This window comes from Panulirus ornatus, chromosome 33, assembly GCF_036320965.1.
Source record: "Panulirus ornatus isolate Po-2019 chromosome 33, ASM3632096v1, whole genome shotgun sequence".
NCBI lineage: Eukaryota > Metazoa > Arthropoda > Malacostraca > Decapoda > Palinuridae > Panulirus > Panulirus ornatus.
In genome coordinates, this window is record NC_092256.1 from 17,887,749 (window position 1) to 17,906,403 (window position 18,655).

At 45.5% G+C, this 18,655-nt stretch overlaps 2 protein-coding genes across 2 annotated transcripts; one reads left to right on the top strand and one right to left on the bottom strand.

Annotated features, from left to right (window-relative positions):
- Window positions 1-1,276: 1,276 nt before the first annotated feature.
- On the bottom strand, window positions 1,277-6,050 carry LOC139759518 (vitelline membrane outer layer protein 1-like). Its single transcript, XM_071681727.1, has 6 exons — window positions 5,895-6,050; window positions 4,459-4,628; window positions 3,641-3,770; window positions 2,849-3,042; window positions 2,064-2,129; window positions 1,277-1,853 (listed from the first exon to the last, which is right to left on the bottom strand). The coding sequence occupies exons 1-6, from the start codon at window positions 5,953-5,955 to the stop codon at window positions 1,764-1,766; spliced, it is 711 nt and encodes a 236-aa protein (XP_071537828.1). The 5' UTR covers window positions 5,956-6,050; the 3' UTR covers window positions 1,277-1,763.
- A 7,233-nt stretch (window positions 6,051-13,283) lies between these two features.
- Window positions 13,284-18,655, top strand: LOC139759519 (vitelline membrane outer layer protein 1-like). The gene is made up of 6 exons (XM_071681728.1): window positions 13,284-13,434; window positions 13,923-14,089; window positions 15,000-15,123; window positions 16,076-16,230; window positions 16,531-16,596; window positions 17,814-18,655. Exons 1-6 carry the CDS (start codon window positions 13,380-13,382, stop codon window positions 17,880-17,882), a joined length of 636 nt encoding a protein of 211 aa, XP_071537829.1. The 5' UTR covers window positions 13,284-13,379; the 3' UTR covers window positions 17,883-18,655.

The following is an 18,655-nucleotide window of genomic DNA, read 5'->3' on the forward strand; positions in this document are numbered from 1 at the left end:
CATGATGGCTGCCCTTGCACACACACACACACACATACACACATCGTTATCATCAAGCATCATATCATACTATATATATATATATATATATATATATATATATATATATATATATATATATATATATATATATATATATATATATATATATTCTTTCTTTCATACTTGATTGACATTTCCTGCATTAGCGAGGTAACGTAGGAACATGCGAAGAAAGGCCGCATCCGCTCACATCCATTCTCTAGCTGCCATGTGTAATGCATCGAATCTGCTGCAGCTCCCAGTCCACAACCAAGCCCCACAAACCTTTCCATGGCTGCTTTACATGCCCTTGCTCAGTCCACAGAGAGCACGTCGACCCATCTAATGCTCTGTACAAGCCTTCACCCTCTCAATCACTACTTTCGTCTGCAACTTACCAGATATACTCAACAAACTCAAACCTCTTTAGTTTGAACACTCAGCTTTATCCTCTTTGCCTTTCTACGGCGTTACCATACATGCGTTTCGCCAATCCTTAGTCACCTCACCACGATCCATACATATAATGAAAATCCTAACTAGTCAATAACACAGTCACCCCCTTTCTTTAGAAATTCAACTGCAATATCATCCAATCTGCCGCCTTGCCCCATTGCATCTCACGCTAGGCTTTCACCACCTATGTTTTCCTCACCAAACCACTCTCCATGGTTCTCTCTCTTCGTATACCACCCAGTCCCAAATGCCCCACATTTGCCACATTATCATCAAGCACATTCAACCGCCCTTCAAAATACTCACTCCATCTTCTCCTAACTTCATCACTAAGTGTTACCACTTCCCATGTTGCCCCTTACGCCCCTTACGACGATGTTCCCTCTTGTTCTCTTGCTTTTCGCACTTTTTAACCTCCTTCCAAAACATCTACTTATTCTCCGTAAAGTTTACTGATACTCGCTCACCCAAATGCTCATTTGCCCTCTTCTTTACCTTCTTCTTGACCTCCTTCCGCTTTCTCTTACACATTTCCCAGTCATTTACACTCCTTCCCTTTAAGTATCGCCCAAACGCCTCTCATTTCTCTTTATCAACTTTCTCCTTCATCCCACCATTCATTACCCTTTCTGTTCTGCTCGTCGCCCACCATTCGCATACCAAATGCATCTCTTCGCACATGTCAGCACTACTTTCCTAAATACCTTCCATTCCTTACTCACTCCTCAGCTTCATTTACTCTGTAACTCCGTATCCTCCAGGATCCTTTTGTGGATATTTGTTTCAAAAACACCTTGTATTTTAAGACACTTTTAATTAGATATCTCTGACAAAGAATTGGCCAGGTCTTGTGTTAAGTTGCGTTGCTTCCATTTCTATAAGCCAGGATCTGGGCATCTAGTTCAAGGATCTTTAACAATACGAGTGAGGCAAGTGCAGGGGAAAATGTGAGGCCAGTTGTGAGGTACCTGATTGGCCACTTGTGAGGTATATGGCTAGCCTGTTGTGAGGTACATGGCTGGCCTGTTGTGAGGTACATGGCTGGGCAGTTTTGAGGTACGTGGCTAGCCTCTTGTGAGGGACGTGGCTGGCCAGTTATGAGATACCTGGTTGGCCAGTTGTGAAGTTCCTGCCAGGGCACTCGTGAGTTACGTTGCTGGGCAGGTGTGAGGTACGCTAAATGTGGTAGTTACCAGCCAAATGTTGAAACAGCTTGTAGATAAGTGGATGAGGGTAGAGACAGCTGGCGTGGATGAAGGCTTCAGGAGCAACGACCAGCCTTAGCATCAGTGGAGTTCTTCCAAGGCACAGCAGAACATGGTTATGTCCGACACGGCAGCGTCGTCTATCGGCTTGTTGGGGGAGTCGTAGCGAACCTGAGATGCGAAGGGGTCGTCATGAATAATATGTGGTCATACGTGTGGTCGTACAGCCTCCACACACACACACACACACACACACACACACACACACACATTATATGCTTGTCTATAGATCTCGAGGTCATGTCTTTCCTCGATCTCGTTACATCCAAGTAAAAACTCCATTACGGTAAGTGGGGGTTTTTGGGGTTGGAATCTCCTTACCTGAATACCACATATGGCCGTACCGTTGGAGCACTGAGACCACAGACTCCAGTCGCCATCAGGGATCTGGGGGATGAAAGAGGATTTAGGAAGTGGTGATCAGTCACAGTGTCAAATCAACTCAGACTGAAGATGGGAGCGTGACCACCTTCCTCCACGGGAGTAGATGTCAGTATATGGTCGTCTTGTAGTGACCTCTCCACCTACTACACAGTGCTGTAGATTAGGTAGATGTATAGAGAGAGAGGAAGGAATATGCTGACCGTATACAATGAAATGAAGAAATATATATATATATATATATATATATATATATATATATATATATATATATATATATATATATATATATATATACACACACACACACACACACCATGCAATGCATAGTTTTTGAGATCTTTAGCACAGTATACATAAAAAGATGATTAAAGCAGAAATATGAAGCGTTTAAGCTAAAAGGTGTGAGATGATAGGAAAGAGAAACTCAAATTTGAGTATTTTTGCAATATAGAATCTTTAAATCACCTCACACAGCCATTAATATTCGTGACCAAACAGACCGTCTGCCCATCAATCAATTCTACTGATTAAGCAGCGAACCATGAGTGAGCCTCAAGCCCAACTGATATCAAAAGAGAATGACCTGTATGCCGTTCACCATTCTCTCCCAGTTGCCAGCGGCCACTCCAACCCATTTTCCAATCCCGGTACCACACATGCCCGACGTATGACACATACGGAGCTGATATTTCCCTGTGAGTCTAACCTAACGTTCGACGAACCTTTTTGGCGGTAGCGGCGTCATCGCCTTCGAGATGGTGGTGAGGATGGTCATCGACGCCGGTTAGCACCTCGGGGCTGTAGTCACACTCCACCTGGAGGTTCTGGACGGCCACGTCGTCGCGGAAGATGCCCTGGGGCGTCAGCACCTTGGCTCGCATCCCCGTCAGGAACCCACTGCTGCACACACGCATCCCTGGCGCGAGGAAGGGAAGAAGAAAGGTAGGAGGAGAGAGAGAGAGATAATATACAGTGTAAATAACGTATTTATTACGATCTCGGGAATATCCACTCACCTTGGCACCCTCCCACGGTGGGTACACTCACCTTGCCACCCTCCCACGGTGGGTACACTTACCTTGCCACCCTCCCACGGTGGGTACACTCACCTTGCCACCCTCCCACGGTCGGTGGGTACACTCACCTTGCCACCCTCCCACGGTGGGTACACTCACCTTGCCACCCTCCCACGGTGGGTACACTCACCTTGCCACCCTCCCACGGTGGGTGGGATACACTTACCTTGCCACCCTCCCACGGTGGGTACACTCACCTTGCCACCCTCCCACGGTGGGTACACTCACCTTGCCACCCTCCCACGGTGGGTGGGATACACTCACCTTGCCACCCTCCCACGGTGGGTACACTCACCTTGCCACCCTCCCACGGTCGGTGAGGTACACTCACCTTGCCACCCTCCCACGGTGGGTGGGATACACTCACCTTGCCACCCTCCCACGGTCGGTGGGTACACTCACCTTGCCACCCTCCCACGGTGGGTGGGATACACTCACCTTGCCACCTGCCCTCCCGTCCCTCGGTGGACATGACGTAACCCGTTTGGTGCAGGTCGGGGGTAGCACAGTAGAGCTTGACGGCGTTCAGAGCCGTCTCGTCCCTATCGAGCAACCTATACTTCTTGAACTGCAAGACAGACGAAGAGATTTACAAGGTTTCATGCACGAGGAAATGCCAAGGGAGTGTCATGGGGGTTACCAATATGATTACAAACATCGTGTCACCTTATCCTAAGACTCATCTTGCCTGCGATGCCACTACAGTAAAGGAGGCACCGAACACTTGCCACACAATTGCCCTCCAATCTCTACATATAGACGCACACACACAACACCATAACATATTCTAACTTTAGGTCTGATTGGTGATCGTAGGCAACGTCCTGAGTGCTGCAAGGGCTTCATCAAGATAAAAGGGAGTCATGGGGCAGGAAGTAAGTATACATATTTACATGAACCTCTGTGTTTGTACATGCATTTTCTTGCCTAAGTGTATTTCTATACATCTGTGAATGAGGTATCCTTCTGTTCTACAAAGAATTAGTAGCCACACCATTTCGCGGGGCCGAGATTGTCCGCCGTGCACGACAGGTTCTTGGTATACGAGCAGTACGCTTGACCCGTAAGTTCGCCTCACCTACAGCCATGGTTGTGTCTTCTATGCACATGAGTGTGTTGAGTGCCCGGTATGCCCTGCCCACACCAGAGCATGTAGGCTGGTAACCACGGGACAAAATGATGCCACAGTGAACCTTTCCAAAGGATTACCTTCATTCGAGTAAGCGTCTAGAATGTGACAGAGTAGACCACCTCACCTTCACCTCCATATCGACAGCGAAGCTGCCGTCAGCGCAGTACTCCAGGTCGCCCCAGGAGCCCCAGGGCAACCCATTGTTCAGTACCAGGGATTTGGTGACCAGACGACGTGGCTTGAGTGCTGCATCCTCCTTCTTCTTCTCCTCCTGCTGCTGCTGCTGCTGTTCCTCTGGATAAACACCAAAGAGAAAAGTGATGTTCTGATGTGAACTATACACAGACTGGGGGATGTGTCTGTACTTGAGAGAGACCTCTCTTTCATCTCTGTATATTACCATATCAAGAGAGGGGGGAAATTAACTTTGTTTAAGCATTCTTTAATGTGTGTCAACATGCTACCGACCAGCAGTGAGAGCATGGTCTGAAATAAGGATACACACTCGTACACCTACACTCACTCCGCTTGGTATATCGTTTTTTCACTAAACACCGTTACGCAGTTAGATGTTTTTCCTTTGTCATCTAACTTTAGCTCCAACATTGTTCAATGATGTGTTGTGAACGATTGAACAAACAGTTTTTAGAAGAAGTTGTGTCTCCAAGAACCACGTCGGGCCAAGGCCAGAACACATTAGGTAGGTCACAAAGATCGGTGGTTGATCTTTTCTATTGAGGCAAATCCTGTAAGATGTACTCACCCGCTTTCTGGTCTGGCTTGGCTGAAGCCTCGTATCCTCTTGCCTGACGTAGAAATAGCAGTTTGATTACTTATCTGGCTTGTAATGATTGCTCGAAAGAACAGCTTGGTCAGCTACCTGGTTCAGAAGAACAGCCTGATCACTTGGATAATTGGAGGTGAGGACTTTTTCACCAGACTGGTTCCAATTGACAGCCTTGTCACTTGCATGGCTGGAATCAGTATTCTATTACTCCGTCTGCCTACAGTGTACAGCTTAGCTGCACAGTTTACAACCTGATCACTGGCTATAATTTACAGTATTCTACTCATCCGTCTGCCTACAGTTTACAGCTTAGCTGCACAGTTTACAACCTGATCACTGGCTATAATTTACAGTTTAGTAGTCCGTCAGGTTCGTTTACAGCTTGTTGATCAAGTTTGGCTATAGTTTACACTTTAATCACGACTTTCACCCTGTTTACAATCTGCTATCATGTCTCATTGTAGTTTACAACTTGAGCACTTTCAACCGCTTGATCACCTGCGGTACTGGTTAGCGTTGTTGACTGTGAATCACACACGGGCCCACCCGGTTTCGAATACTAGGAAATAGCCAGTAGACTCGCAGCCAAACCAAGCTGTTCATCCTCCGTCGATAGATAATCCTCTGCTTTAGCTGTCAAACGAACGGAACCGATTACCTTAGTCGTAACGCATCCTATCGGGATACACACTCACACAACAACAACAAAAATATTGCGACAGAAGCTGCGACAGTCGCTCACAAGGCTTCCGACGAGGTGGAGACTTAGTTACCTGCGACTCCCAAGACGCAGGAGAACCCTATGAGGAAGATGGGTAGAGAGGCGAGGTTCATCCTGGCTCAGTGGTGTGGGAAGTGACTGGGAGACAAGGCCATCTATGGGAAGGGATATAGGGTTGTGTGTGTGTGTGTGTGTGTGTGTGTGTGTGTGTTTAAGGTCCCGAGCTCCGTGTTTCTCTCGTCTCTCATACGCAATCTTCAATCTCATTTGCCCTTTCAGTTAACTGAATCGTTCTGTTCCATAAGTGACTCCTTTTTAGATTTAGTAGACGAGTTGATTTGAGTAAGACTAGGGGGTGGGGGGTCATGGGATTGTTTACTTTAGTTATGCGTTGAACGTACGATTAACCAACACAAATATCGTGTCTGGACGATTAACCAACATAAATATCGTCTCTGGACGATTAACCAAAAGAGAATTCGTCACCGAATCATTAGCCAACAGAAAATACGTCACTGGACGAGTAAACACCAATTCCCCAGCAGACGTCTCATTTCTGTAAAGTATTCCACACGCCTGTATCATATATATTAGGAGTAAAATTATACACAAGTCTTTGTTATCTGTTGTGTTCTACATCGTGAAATCTAACCCCTCTTTTTTTCTTCTTTTTATATTATGCTTTACACTTCATAACGGTACGACCCGGAGTTATGAGAGAACGACACGGAGTTATGACGGTACGACATGGAGTTATGACGGCACGACACGTAGTTATGACGGTACGACCCGTAGTTATGACGGCACGACCCGTAGTTATGACGGTACGACACTGAGTTATGACGGTACGACACGCAGTTATGACGGTACGACACGTAGTTATGACGGTACGACACGTAGTTATGACGGTACGACCTACGAAGCACGGCGGTGCGACCCTTGAACAATGGTAGTTCGACCTACTTAAAACACGACGGTACAAGCCCTGGTGTAGGTATGACCACCTGGTCTGTTAAACCCGACGTCTGTGGGTGAGGAGAAGAATTAATAGCATATAGCCAGAGCAACACACCTGCGGGTTCGATATAACCAGAGAATTGAGTGCCGCAATTCGCTGCCTAGGGCTAGACACCCGTGTCTTAGAAGGCGAGAGGGGCCAATTTGACTCGGGAGTCGCCCAGCAGGAGCACGTAATATGGACACAAATTTAGAGGAGACAGTAGAGCGTACGCCACCTGATCACGATTGACGATAACAGCTGTGCCTCCGAGTGTTGGCTGTTGTGAGGTGCTCAGCTGCAGAGAGCCCCAACAGCAGGAGGAGGACTGGTAAGCCTCCTTACCGACGTGAGAGAGGAAGGGAAGCCTGGCTAGTGCTGCTGAAGAGTTCCCAATGTATCGACGTCTGCGGTAAGTCCAACCGAAAGGCCAGAGTACCCTGTTATATCGTGGATAACAGACATGGGATCTATACATCAGTTTTAGGCTTGATAAATTCAAGTTTCTACCCTCTGTGTCACACACACACACACACACACACACACACACACACACACACACGAGCGTGTTCCCTCCCTCCTCCTCCTTCTCCAAAAGGACGTAGACCGTCGTCTCTTACGAAAGACGTTGGGTTGTTGGAGCCACAAGAACCCAACAGGTGGGCTCGTACCCACGATGGAAGAATCCTTATCAGTTGGTCCATTATCGCTCTCGGTCCTTTAAGCCGACGCGAGGGCCCAAACAAATCTCCCGGTCCATTAGATCGACTTGGGGGAGGGAGGGGGAGGGGAGCGGGGTATCGTTTCTCGGTCCATGTGAAACTGTCTTGGTCCATCAACTTGCGGTACATTAGGAGTGTCTGTGATACCATGTGGTTCTGGACGGTTCGGTACCCTTGGTACAATGTTTCATGAACATATGGATGAAATATGTACAACTGACGTGTCGCTATACGAAACACATGTGAGAAATGTATACATCAAAGCATGTCATCATATATTACATGTGGACATGTTAAGTGAAAGTAATATCCCCCTCAAGTCTCATTAGGCGATATTTTTATGTGAATTTAGTTATTTCTGTAGACTTTCCTACCCACCCCATCCCCCCTCCATCACACACACACACACACACACACACACACACACACACACACACACACAGGCATAGGCCACAACATAAAAAGTTGCATGACACTATAGAAAGTTCTGATGCAGAGGCCCTACGAGTGTAGAACTCCCCTATACAGCACAAACAGGTAACTCCACGTGAACTGTCATCATCATTTTTGATAACCTATCAAGATGGTACGTAGGATGGACCAATAACAAGAGACCTGATGGTCCATAACGAAGTTATCTCTTCTAATTACCTAATTATAGTGGTAACAACAAGTTAGCAAGGCAGAAGACAATTACAAGTTGGAAAAACTCCGAGAAGTGTTGATATGCTACATGTATGTGGAGAGGAAGAGCAACACATCCAAGCGCAAGAGGAGAGGAGAAGATCAGTGGAACATTATTGGGAAGTACGGTCGAAAAACAGAACGAGAAAAATAGGAAAAACGTACAAAAGGGGAAGGAAATAGGAGCTCCAAAAAAGGCTAAAGGAACGACCAATCACACAAATGATGCAGGGAGAGCAAAGACATCAAACGTGTAGAGGTTCGAATGACTTAAAGTTGTGTATCTATCCGTGGATGAACTGGTGGCAAGTGGATCCAGTTTAGAGAGCTGACCGAGGTAATCACATCCCCTATCAGTGTAAGGAAGGCATTTACCCAGGAGATGGACTCCACATCAATCATCCCTAGAGGATGCATGAATCAGTAGTAAGGATGGAAAGAGTACATACGGGAGGATGGAGCTTCGTCATTTTAGTCTATTGGTAGGAGAGGACCAAAGACACCAGAAAACACGTGTAAAGTTGGTCCCATTCGGAAAATACAAAACGAGAAAGAGGATAGAATAAAGAGCTCGTACAATTATTCTAATGGTGTCCAACCCTGTATAAAAAAACAAGTGAAAGAGATCGAATTCTCTTTTAAATGCAAACAACAGAATATCAATCAGGGTCATGCATGAAGCATGAAGGGAATCCCGTCTTACAGACAGAGAAATACAAATGAAGGAGGATTGTCTTTGTAAGAAGATCAACTTCAGGGTCTTAGATTTCCCTCGGGAGGAGAGAAACGCGGAGGTGCAAATTCCCAGAATATGTATTCGGGACAGCGTCCTGACCTAACAGGTCATGGAACACACTTGGGCCCACAGTGCGTACTGAGGGTGTATGTGGTGTTAGAATTACCCTAAACACCTCCAGCAGATGTTAGATATTTTTTTGGATTGGAGGATGTAACATGACCTAAATGGCCTTAATGACCTTGATACTGGATAGACCTGGAGCCCAGCCAGACAACCAGTCAACCAATCGGAACAAACTCGAACCAGTGAGAGGGTTGAGTCATCAACCGCTTGGGAATAATGATCAGACTCTGCTGGAAGTCGAGTATTGGGTCAGAGGAGAAATGACATTCTGAAGTTCATATCTTCTCCAGCCATGCATATGTATGGACCAACACAACTCGTGTTATGTTCAGATGATCTGATCTGATTGGTAGGGTTTTTTTACCCAAAAGATGGAGCCATAACGTCCCACCCCCCACCCCCCCTCGGTCAATCTCACCCCATCTCCCTTCTTATCAGTGGTTCAGTTTTCACTTGTTTGTTCGTTAATTCATTGTGGTGTTTCCCATTTATTTCTTTTCCTTTTTTCTTCTTTCCCTATGTCTCTCTTTCTGGCATCAAATTACTGTTGTTGTCTTTAAGTGCTTAAGGAGGAGATGTGTTGGTAGGCTGATGTAGATAAGGGGGGGCGGGATATAACAAGATAAGTATACAAGAATGCAAAAGATTAGGCACTAAGATAGGTAGACTGTTATCTTAAGTAGCTTAAACATTCTATACACTTAAGTAGGTAATATAGTCGTAACTTGTAAGTTGGCTGTTACTGGTCAAGTATCAGATGTCTGAGGATGTGCCAAGGGGACAGCATCAAATGGATTTGATGGTGTGTATTGCCACTAGTAATGTGCGGGATGGGGGTAGTAAACGCCATCCTCGAGTGAATGCAGTATGTCCCCTCTCCAATAAATGTATGTTTACTTCATCATGGACAAATGCATCCTAAATCCATCCTGGACACCACTGGTTTATGACCAGGTCAAAGACCTGGATTGGAAACGAACAAAAGCGATATGTTCTCCATTCCACAGAAGGGAAACGCCATTGGCATTGCACTAAGAACTTATATAAGTCTGGGAAGTGGTGATGACATAATCATGGAGGCTAATGGGATGTCAGGTTATACATATATTCATATAACCTGGGAAATAGGCTAGTAAATTGATTTGATGCGTTGGGTGGTGACAAATTGAGCATGATAGCATTTAGGGTCCTGATTAACCTGATAAGAAAAATTTTCCTCAGGCATATTTAGGAGGAATATAGTTAGTAGATATTGGATATTAATGACGAGAGATAGATAGGTAGATAGATAGATAGATAGATAGAAGGTAAGTGAAGAAATTTCTTTCATAAGTCATGTATGCGAAGGTGGAGGTGGAAGCATCTATGCCATGACTTTGCTTTCAATAACAAGATAAACATTATAATCTATACTCATGGGAGAGGGAACGCCTCTTGCAGGTGAGGTAGGGTACTTCGTTCACCCCCTTCTTCTGTTGCTACCCCTCTGGCTTTACCCCCATACGTTGACAAGAAGTGTGGAAGAAGCAGAAGAAGAAGAAGAAGAAAAAGGAAGACGTTTGTAAGAAGGAGAAAAGAAGAAGGAAGAGAACATAAAAGAGATGAGGAGGGTAAAAGGAACGAGTGAAGGTGAAGACGGTGAACCAAAGGTGGAGACCTTGAGAGCCGAGGACGACTGAGGGACGTCTGATGTGAGACTCGTCCAGCTGACGACCTCTCCACTAGCACCAGCGTTCACTGAAAGAAGACCCAGGTTCTGCCGTCCACAGGACGATGCAATGGTAGCCACAGAGATTCAACGAAATCCTCTTTTATTTTCCAGATTTATTGTACGACTTCTGTTGTTTAATGGTGACTATGAATCACGCATGAACCCGCCAAGGTTCGAATCCTTGGTTGGGCAGTCTGCCCATATCCGACGCAGTTGTTTATTGAAGTTGGTCGATAAATGGGGTTCCCAACCCCAAAGCTGCGCTATAATCAGGAGCAGGGTAATGATGTTGTGGTCCCCCCTCCACTCAAGCGACAGAAGTTGTGTACTCTTCCATTCACTGATGATGATGCACTCTTGCCGAAGGTGAGTTTGTGAATTTTCACTCGCGGCGCAACCAGGTGCAAGCGGGGTTCTGACATTTAGTCTCGACTCGTTTATTCGAGAGCCCAACTCCCGCAGGTAATTGAAGAGGGCTATTATCATCTCAGTGCAAACTCCTCTTCGTCTCTGGGCGGTACGGCGGTATGAGGCCAATTAAACCGACCTTTAGGAAAGCATTAAAGTCCTCGTCTTACTCGTCAGGGTCCGATTTAGCCTGAGAGTGTTTTCGTTGCTAAAGTGAGCATTATGACCTTCCCAGCGCGTGCAGACATAAAGCAAATTCTGACTCGCTGGTCGACAATGGTTGGAGCATATACCCAGAGGACATTGCCATATGTATGATGCTCTGAGCCTCGGGTGTACACTCAGGAGCTGATTTCAAAACAGCAAAATTTTTTGTTTCACGTATCATCTGAATTCATTTCAAAACAGCATAATTTTGTTTCACGTATCATCTGAATTCATGTCTCAGTGTTTTTCTTCATATATTTCCATCATGTTGCCGTTTGTTTATTACCTTAATTGTTCGTTCGTGTACGCATTTATCTACGATTTCACCTACAGATTCTCTGATACTCATTTGGAAGGAGACTTAGAATAACGTATTGATGTGAACAATGTTTTTGCATGGATTACTAGTTCTTTAGACAAACTGCTTGTATTACGAGAACAAAAAGTTATTCTCTTAAAGTCTTGGAACTCAGGATAACTGGGAAAATGCGAAGAGAAATGTCGGCGAAGCTCTACTTACTGGGAGCAAGACCTTGTGCCTTCGTTATCCTCGTAGGTACCAGCCAGGAGTTATCTTCGTAGGTACCAGCCAGGAGTTATCCTCGTAGGTACCAGCCAGGAGTTATCTTCGTAGGTACCAGCCAGGAGTTATCTTCGTAGGTACCAGCCAGGAGTTATCTTCCTTGGCCAATTACAGCTGGGAGGTTGTCGCTATTCTCGCTGAACAACCTTCAACTATATATATATATATATATATATATATATATATATATATATATATATATATATATATATATATGTATATATATTTCACAGTAATTATATTTTCCTTATAAGGTCTACTGACGATATATAATCCTTTTGGTAAGTCTCATATCACAGTCCTGTCCTTGGCACACTGCAATATAAGAAACGAGCTAGGGAGATATAGGACATTATCGTCTTATCCTTATCAGCTTGACGTATCTCTCCTAGTACCCGAAAGAAATGAGGTGGCAGGAGGCGGCAGCAAGCAACTGCTGGTAGATAAGGAGGAGGAGGAGGAGGAGGAGGGAGTCTACCCCTACACCCATCATTGGACACCCAGAGAGAGAGAGAGAGAGAGAGAGAGAGAGAGAAGGAGAGAGAAGGAGGAGGAGGAGGAGGGGAAAAACTCATCGAGAAACATACAAATTAGGTGATCCCAATACATGGCGTCATCGCACAGAGTCCATTTCTATCTCTACCTCTGTTCTGATAAACGCACACACACACACACACACACACACACACACACACACACACACACACACACACACACGCCACACAAAACACACAAAACACGTACGCTGAGGAAGGACTCTGCTAGCAGACTACATCCTCAGCTTGTATGAGCTGCCACTGTAAAAAAAAAAAAAAAAAACTAAATAAAAAGCTGAGAAACAGGAACAACAACCCAGGCTGGAGTAGAAGATAGAAGAGAGATTTCTCAGCGTCTGCCTTCCCCCTTCGTCAGACAAACTGCAGAATAAAAAGAATTAAGTCTCTCGCCTTCGTCAAAGTGGAATCACAGGCAAGGATAACTCTGTATGATCCCTGAATGATGAAATCTTTAACGTCTATGAGCAGACGCTCTGGTCAAGGTCTGAGCAGACGCTCTGGTCAAGACATAACGACAAGCAGTAAGCGAACTGTCTCACTCGTCAGCACATGAAGTAAGCGCGCGAATAGAGATGAGAACCGAGTGACTTCTCAAGGCACTATCGTCTCTGCATGATAATGGTTTTGGCACCTTCTTCCCGCCAGGACAGCTAGGGGGGGGATAACTGACCCCCACCCCCACCTTCTTCTCCTCCTCCTCCTCCTTCCTTTCCCTCCCCCCACTCCCTCTCCCCACTACGGGGAGAGTATATAAAGCAGGCAGGGGTCGAAGTGACCACAGTACCAAAGAGACCCTCACCCACAGGATGAACGCCGTGGCTGTGCTTGCCATCCTTGCTTGCTGCCTGCTGGCGGCTGCTGGTGAGTTCCCTCGCACTACGGAAACACTGAGGCCGGAGCCGCACTAGATAGATACGTGCCCTCTTCAAAAAAGGGATGATACTATAGATAAAAGTACACCTTCTCGTATAGCGTTCATTTCCACAGTAGTTCTGCACGATCTAGAATACATCAGCCGTCAATGAAGACAGTTCTTGTTTTACAGACCCGCCTCGGAAATAATGATTTGTTTACTCGTGTCATTCAATAATGCTTTTGTTTTTCTTCAAGTGAATGTAAACAGTCCATCACGTCAGCAGACACACACATTAGAGACATCACACATATCTCGTTCCTCTTCCTGAAATCACCAGCAGAAACATCACTTTTATTTCCCGATATATATATATATATATATATATATATATATATATATATATATATATATATATATATATATATATATATTCGTTTTCCTTCTAGAGTGTTGACGGACACCGAACTGAAAATCCTTTTATTTTTCCCCACAGAAAATTCCCTCGAGACCGGGCAAGATTCCTCGAAGACCACGACACCTGAAGACCTCCGGAGGAACTTCACGGCAGAGCTCAAGCTCAACAATGGGCTGGCGTGGGGGTCGTGGGGCCCTGCCGAGTTCTGTGAGGACGGGAGTTACGTCTACGCCTTTGAGATTAAGGTGAGTGGCAGATGAGTGACTACGGTGCCCTGAAGCTCCAGAGTGGGGTTCGGGGAAGGTGATGCCGGGTTTCTGGCCACACATAGACTGGGTAAAGGACGGTAGCGGTTGGCTTTTACCATCACTGGTATGCACGATCACGCGAAGGGAAGATAGTCCCGAGACACATTATAACGTCCAGTAAGTCTGCCTTCCCCTTTAGGTGTGGCGGAGGAAGGAATAGAACAACGATGGTCAGGAACCTCCTGACGAAGACATCGCCTCTCCCTATTTCCCTCGTGACTTTCCATCTGAGATGATATATGCCATAGAAACTATTACCTTACGATCACCTAAATTCAATAGTCAAGATGATAGATCGTACACGAATGCTTACGATATTTGCCCTTTTGTGTGTGTGTGTTTATGGTTTTAAGGTATGAGGATTTACCTCTCGAACATGACTGTATGATAGTCGTACCTTGTTTGTCAAGGGTCGTAATGTCGTACTTTGGGAATTTAGGGATATATAAGATGCCTATAATGAGTATACTATATAAATAGAAATTCAGTGAGAAAAATACGAGGTAATTATGTTTAGTTGGCAAGGCATCATTAATGAGGTACTTAGGTGGCAAGGCATCATTAATGAGGTACTTAGGTAGCAAGGCATCATTAATGAGGTACTTAGGTGGCAAGGCATCATTAATGAGGTACTTAGGTGGCAAGGCATCATTAATGAGGTACTTCTTTCCCTGTTCATTTTCATCCATCCACCTTTCCCGCAGCGGGATAGCATCTGGAAGAGACTACCGAGCCTTTGAAAGGAAATCCTCCCTCTGTTCCACTTTCAGCTCCTGTTTCTAGAATATCCACAACATGTCACACGCAGACCTCAAAGACACCGGAGTATACCATTATCTTATTCCAGTATGAGGCTTATAGCTCCGTAGACGACACGGGCGTGAACGGCGTGAAGCTCTACTGCAGGAACGAACATGAGCACGACACTGGCTACGTCACCTCCACCATCGGCCAGTACGGTTATTGGCAAGGTAAAGTCGCATGGTCGCGGGTCTTCCTAGTGGTCGAAGAGCTGCCCATGATGATGAGAATCCATACAGGTTCGGGAGTTAGAAAGTTGCTAGTAATGGGCCTTCACACGAAGGTTGAGGTCAAAGTTTGGTGATTGCGGGATGTTCATTGGAGGCCAGGTCAAAAGAGGCTGTTAGTGGCGGGTCTTGTCATGATCCATACAAGTAGAGACGAAGTTTCTGTTCATCATGAGCGGCTCCTCTGAGGGGGGAAATGATTACATTCGAGGCCAAAGGGAAATGTCCTTCTTTGTTAAGGCAGATCCAGCTGGAGGTCCCAGGAAAGACTAGTTCAGTGAATGTCAAGTGGAGTGACAGATTCGAAGCCTCCAGAAACAGAATCTTCTTAGGATATATACTTTTCCAGAAGTTTAGATGGAGAAAAAGGAAGCGTTTGCTTTTTGGAAGGAGTGGATTTGATCATGTATAACCTACCGAGAGATGTTGTCCAGTTCCGTAATGAAGTAGTTGAACTGAGACCATTCAGGCAGGTAAGAGTTCCCGATTATTCCAGACGATGGTAGCCCTCGTGACTCGCTACTCGAGCCGAGTAGAGCGTCAGTAAACACTCATGACTCATCATTCCAGGCATGTAACATGAAGATTACAATCACGACTCACCATTCCAGGCATGTAACATGAAGATTACAATCACGACTCACCATTCCAGGCATGTAACATGAAGATTACACTCATGACTCACCATTCCAGGCATGTAACATGAAGATTACACTCATGACTCACCATTCCAGGCATGTAACATGAAGATTACACTCATGACTCATCATTCCAGGCATGTAACATGAAGATTACACTCATGGCTCACCATTCCAGGTATGTAACATGAGTGCACTCACAACTCACCTTTCCAGGCAACTTGAGGATATAACACTCTCGCTCCTGGCCATTCCAGGGATGCGCATCTGTAGCAATGGATTCATAACGGGGATGAGAGGCAACGTCCTGGAGCCTCAGGGACTCTTCGGCGACGACGTGGCCGTGGAGAACTTAGAGATGCGATGCAACCACAGCCCTGAAATCCACACCGGGTTTTCCGGCATCCCTACGGTGAGTAGCAGGGCAGGTTGGACGGGAGGTTAGTTGATACAGTACCGAAGGAGGCCTCCGGAGGCGCTGATATCAATCACTTCAATGCCCCCGCACGTCATGTAAAACGTGTTACTCTCCCCAGCCATCATCTGAGAGCGAATACTAAATGAAGATAAATACAGTCTTTGAATTAGAAGATATGCAGATATGGTTTCTAGAAAGACAGAAGTTTATTGAATTATATTTACGATCTGTGATAAGATGTTCGAACTATAGAAGCCAGAGATTAATCAAGACTTCTTTTCCCTGCCTTTGCAGTTCCCGTTGGGGAAGTGGAGTGCGTGGAGCGAGTGTCCCACCGACTCCCGCGTCTGTGGCCTCACGGTAAGTCTCCTCCTGACGTATGCTCTCGAACCCATCCCCACGTATCTAACTTTACGTCATCTATTGCCAGACTTTAGCCACTGGATATCCGATTCTAGTCGTCTGTTCAGCAGCAGCATTCCATAGCTCTCACATCCAAATACCGATTCTCATTTATCTATAAACATTCGAAAAGACACTAAATCCTAAATTAAACGTACACGGACACTCTTTCCCGCAAACAAGAACAGTTGACATTAGCAAACCCACACAAGGATCAAGTCCACACACTCCCTCGCCAGACGAACCCCTTTACATACTCCCTCACCAGACGAACCCCTCAACTTATGTACCTCGTATTTACCCCTAGAGGGTCAATACAGATAAGCCGTTCAGAATATCTGATAGGGCAAAAAATATACTAGAAAAGAATCTGGTGATCAAAATTCTCAAATGCGACAAAGACACTCAGGTGCATGTGAGTGCATGGATTTTTCATTGGTTGTTTTAAACAACGTTGCAGTGTTGAGGAAAGCATACATAGATATACCTATACATTTCAATAAGCATATACCATTGCCAAGTCACTTCAAAGACACATATACAAAAAGCTAGAAAATATGTTATGTATATTGATAAGAATCAGTTGTTGCTTTTCTTATTTCTTCTATATTTAACCCTGTATATAGGTTATTCTAAACATCCCATAACAGAATATGTACATATATCTATCCCATTTGCCTTTTAAGATTTCCTGTAACGCTATCTAGATCCATCATGCAAAAATGTTATCCGTAATAGGCATCCTGAATCGCTGGTAGTAGAATATGATATCATTTCTGTAATCAAGTTACTCACGAGCGTTGGATGGTTCTATAAACATTTACCAAGCGTTCGTATGAAGAGATTACAGACACTACGTCATGGCCAACATTTAGGTACAATTTCCTATTTCGTAAATCTGTTGTGTTATCTGTAGAAAAGATAGGATCTTTGGGTATAGTAACTAGGAAGCCAGTATATGTCAGCTATAGGAAGCCAGTATATGTTAGCTATAGGAAGAAGGTACTTCGAGAAGTTGGTATATGAAGGATATATAGCAACAAATCCATCAGCCAGCAGGAGACACTCGTAGAGGATATAAGAAGGTTGGGAGAAGCTCGAATTCCCGCTCCGTTACTCCCGTAGGTGTCAGGTACTGAGGTAATGAGACCTTCCTCTCTTTCTCTGTCTCACAGCTTCGCTATGAGGACCCCGTCGTGGCTGACGATGCCGCCACAACGGACATGATTATGTACTGCTGCTAAGCCCAGTGGCAGCTCCTCCTCCTCCTCCTCCTCCTCCTCCTCCTCCTCCTACTCCTCCTCCTCCTCCTCCTCCTCCTCCTCCGCGCCTTACCCCTCGTGTTCCAGGATATCGCTGACGTCTCCTTCAGTCATCATCTCCCTGTACTGTGGACCGGTCGAACTGAACTGACAGGCGTGATGCAGAGCCTCAGACAATCCAAAATACCGCTTGTAGTCACACGTGCTGAAGACAGATGAGTGACATTACGATTTCGTCTATGATTTCACGTAGGTTCGTGCGGAGTCGTAGTCTCATGACGCTAAGTTACGTCGACAAATCCGATGGTTGAGATGACGACTGTCGCAACATGTCCCCAGGGAAGGGCAGTACCCCTGCACTCATGAGGGGGTGTTGGTGTTTTCAGTCGAAACTCCGCCTAAAGCCTCTAATCCATGAATCGTTCAGGGGATACAAAGGTGACATGGCTGCAGGGCTTGCCCCACCTGAATGGACAAACGTTCCCTCCATTTTTTCCTAGGTCAGTTTGTCTCTCTCCAATCCTCCTCCTCAGCTGGGGATGTTCCTCCCAACCCCTTCGACGTGTCGAAGTCTTCAAGACTGCTGTGTTCGCCGGCTGTCTCCCAGCTCCAAGCTTTCCGTCTCCAGTGTAAACACACTGTCGTCTGCCGTTTCCTTCAGCTGCCAAACATCTCTATTTCAGTTCTTCAGCTCTGTATCACAGTTATTCATTAGGCAATTCCCATGTCCAAAAATGTATTTAAGAACTTATAAA

Coding starts and splice junctions, on each gene's coding strand:
- LOC139759518 (XM_071681727.1), bottom strand. CDS start 5,955: ATGAACCTCGCCTCTCTACCCATCTTCCTCATAGGGTTCTCCTGCGTC. Junction 3,771..4,458: donor CTGTCGATATGGAGGTGAAG/GTGAGGTGGTCT, acceptor TCTGTCTTGCAG/TTCAAGAAGTATAGGTTGCT. Junction 1,854..2,063: donor CGGCCATATGTGGTATTCAG/GTAAGGAGATTC, acceptor TTCGCATCTCAG/GTTCGCTACGACTCCCCCAA.
- LOC139759519 (XM_071681728.1), top strand. CDS start 13,380: ATGAACGCCGTGGCTGTGCTTGCCATCCTTGCTTGCTGCCTGCTGGCG. Junction 16,231..16,530: donor GGTTTTCCGGCATCCCTACG/GTGAGTAGCAGG, acceptor CTGCCTTTGCAG/TTCCCGTTGGGGAAGTGGAG. Junction 16,597..17,813: donor CCCGCGTCTGTGGCCTCACG/GTAAGTCTCCTC, acceptor TCTGTCTCACAG/CTTCGCTATGAGGACCCCGT.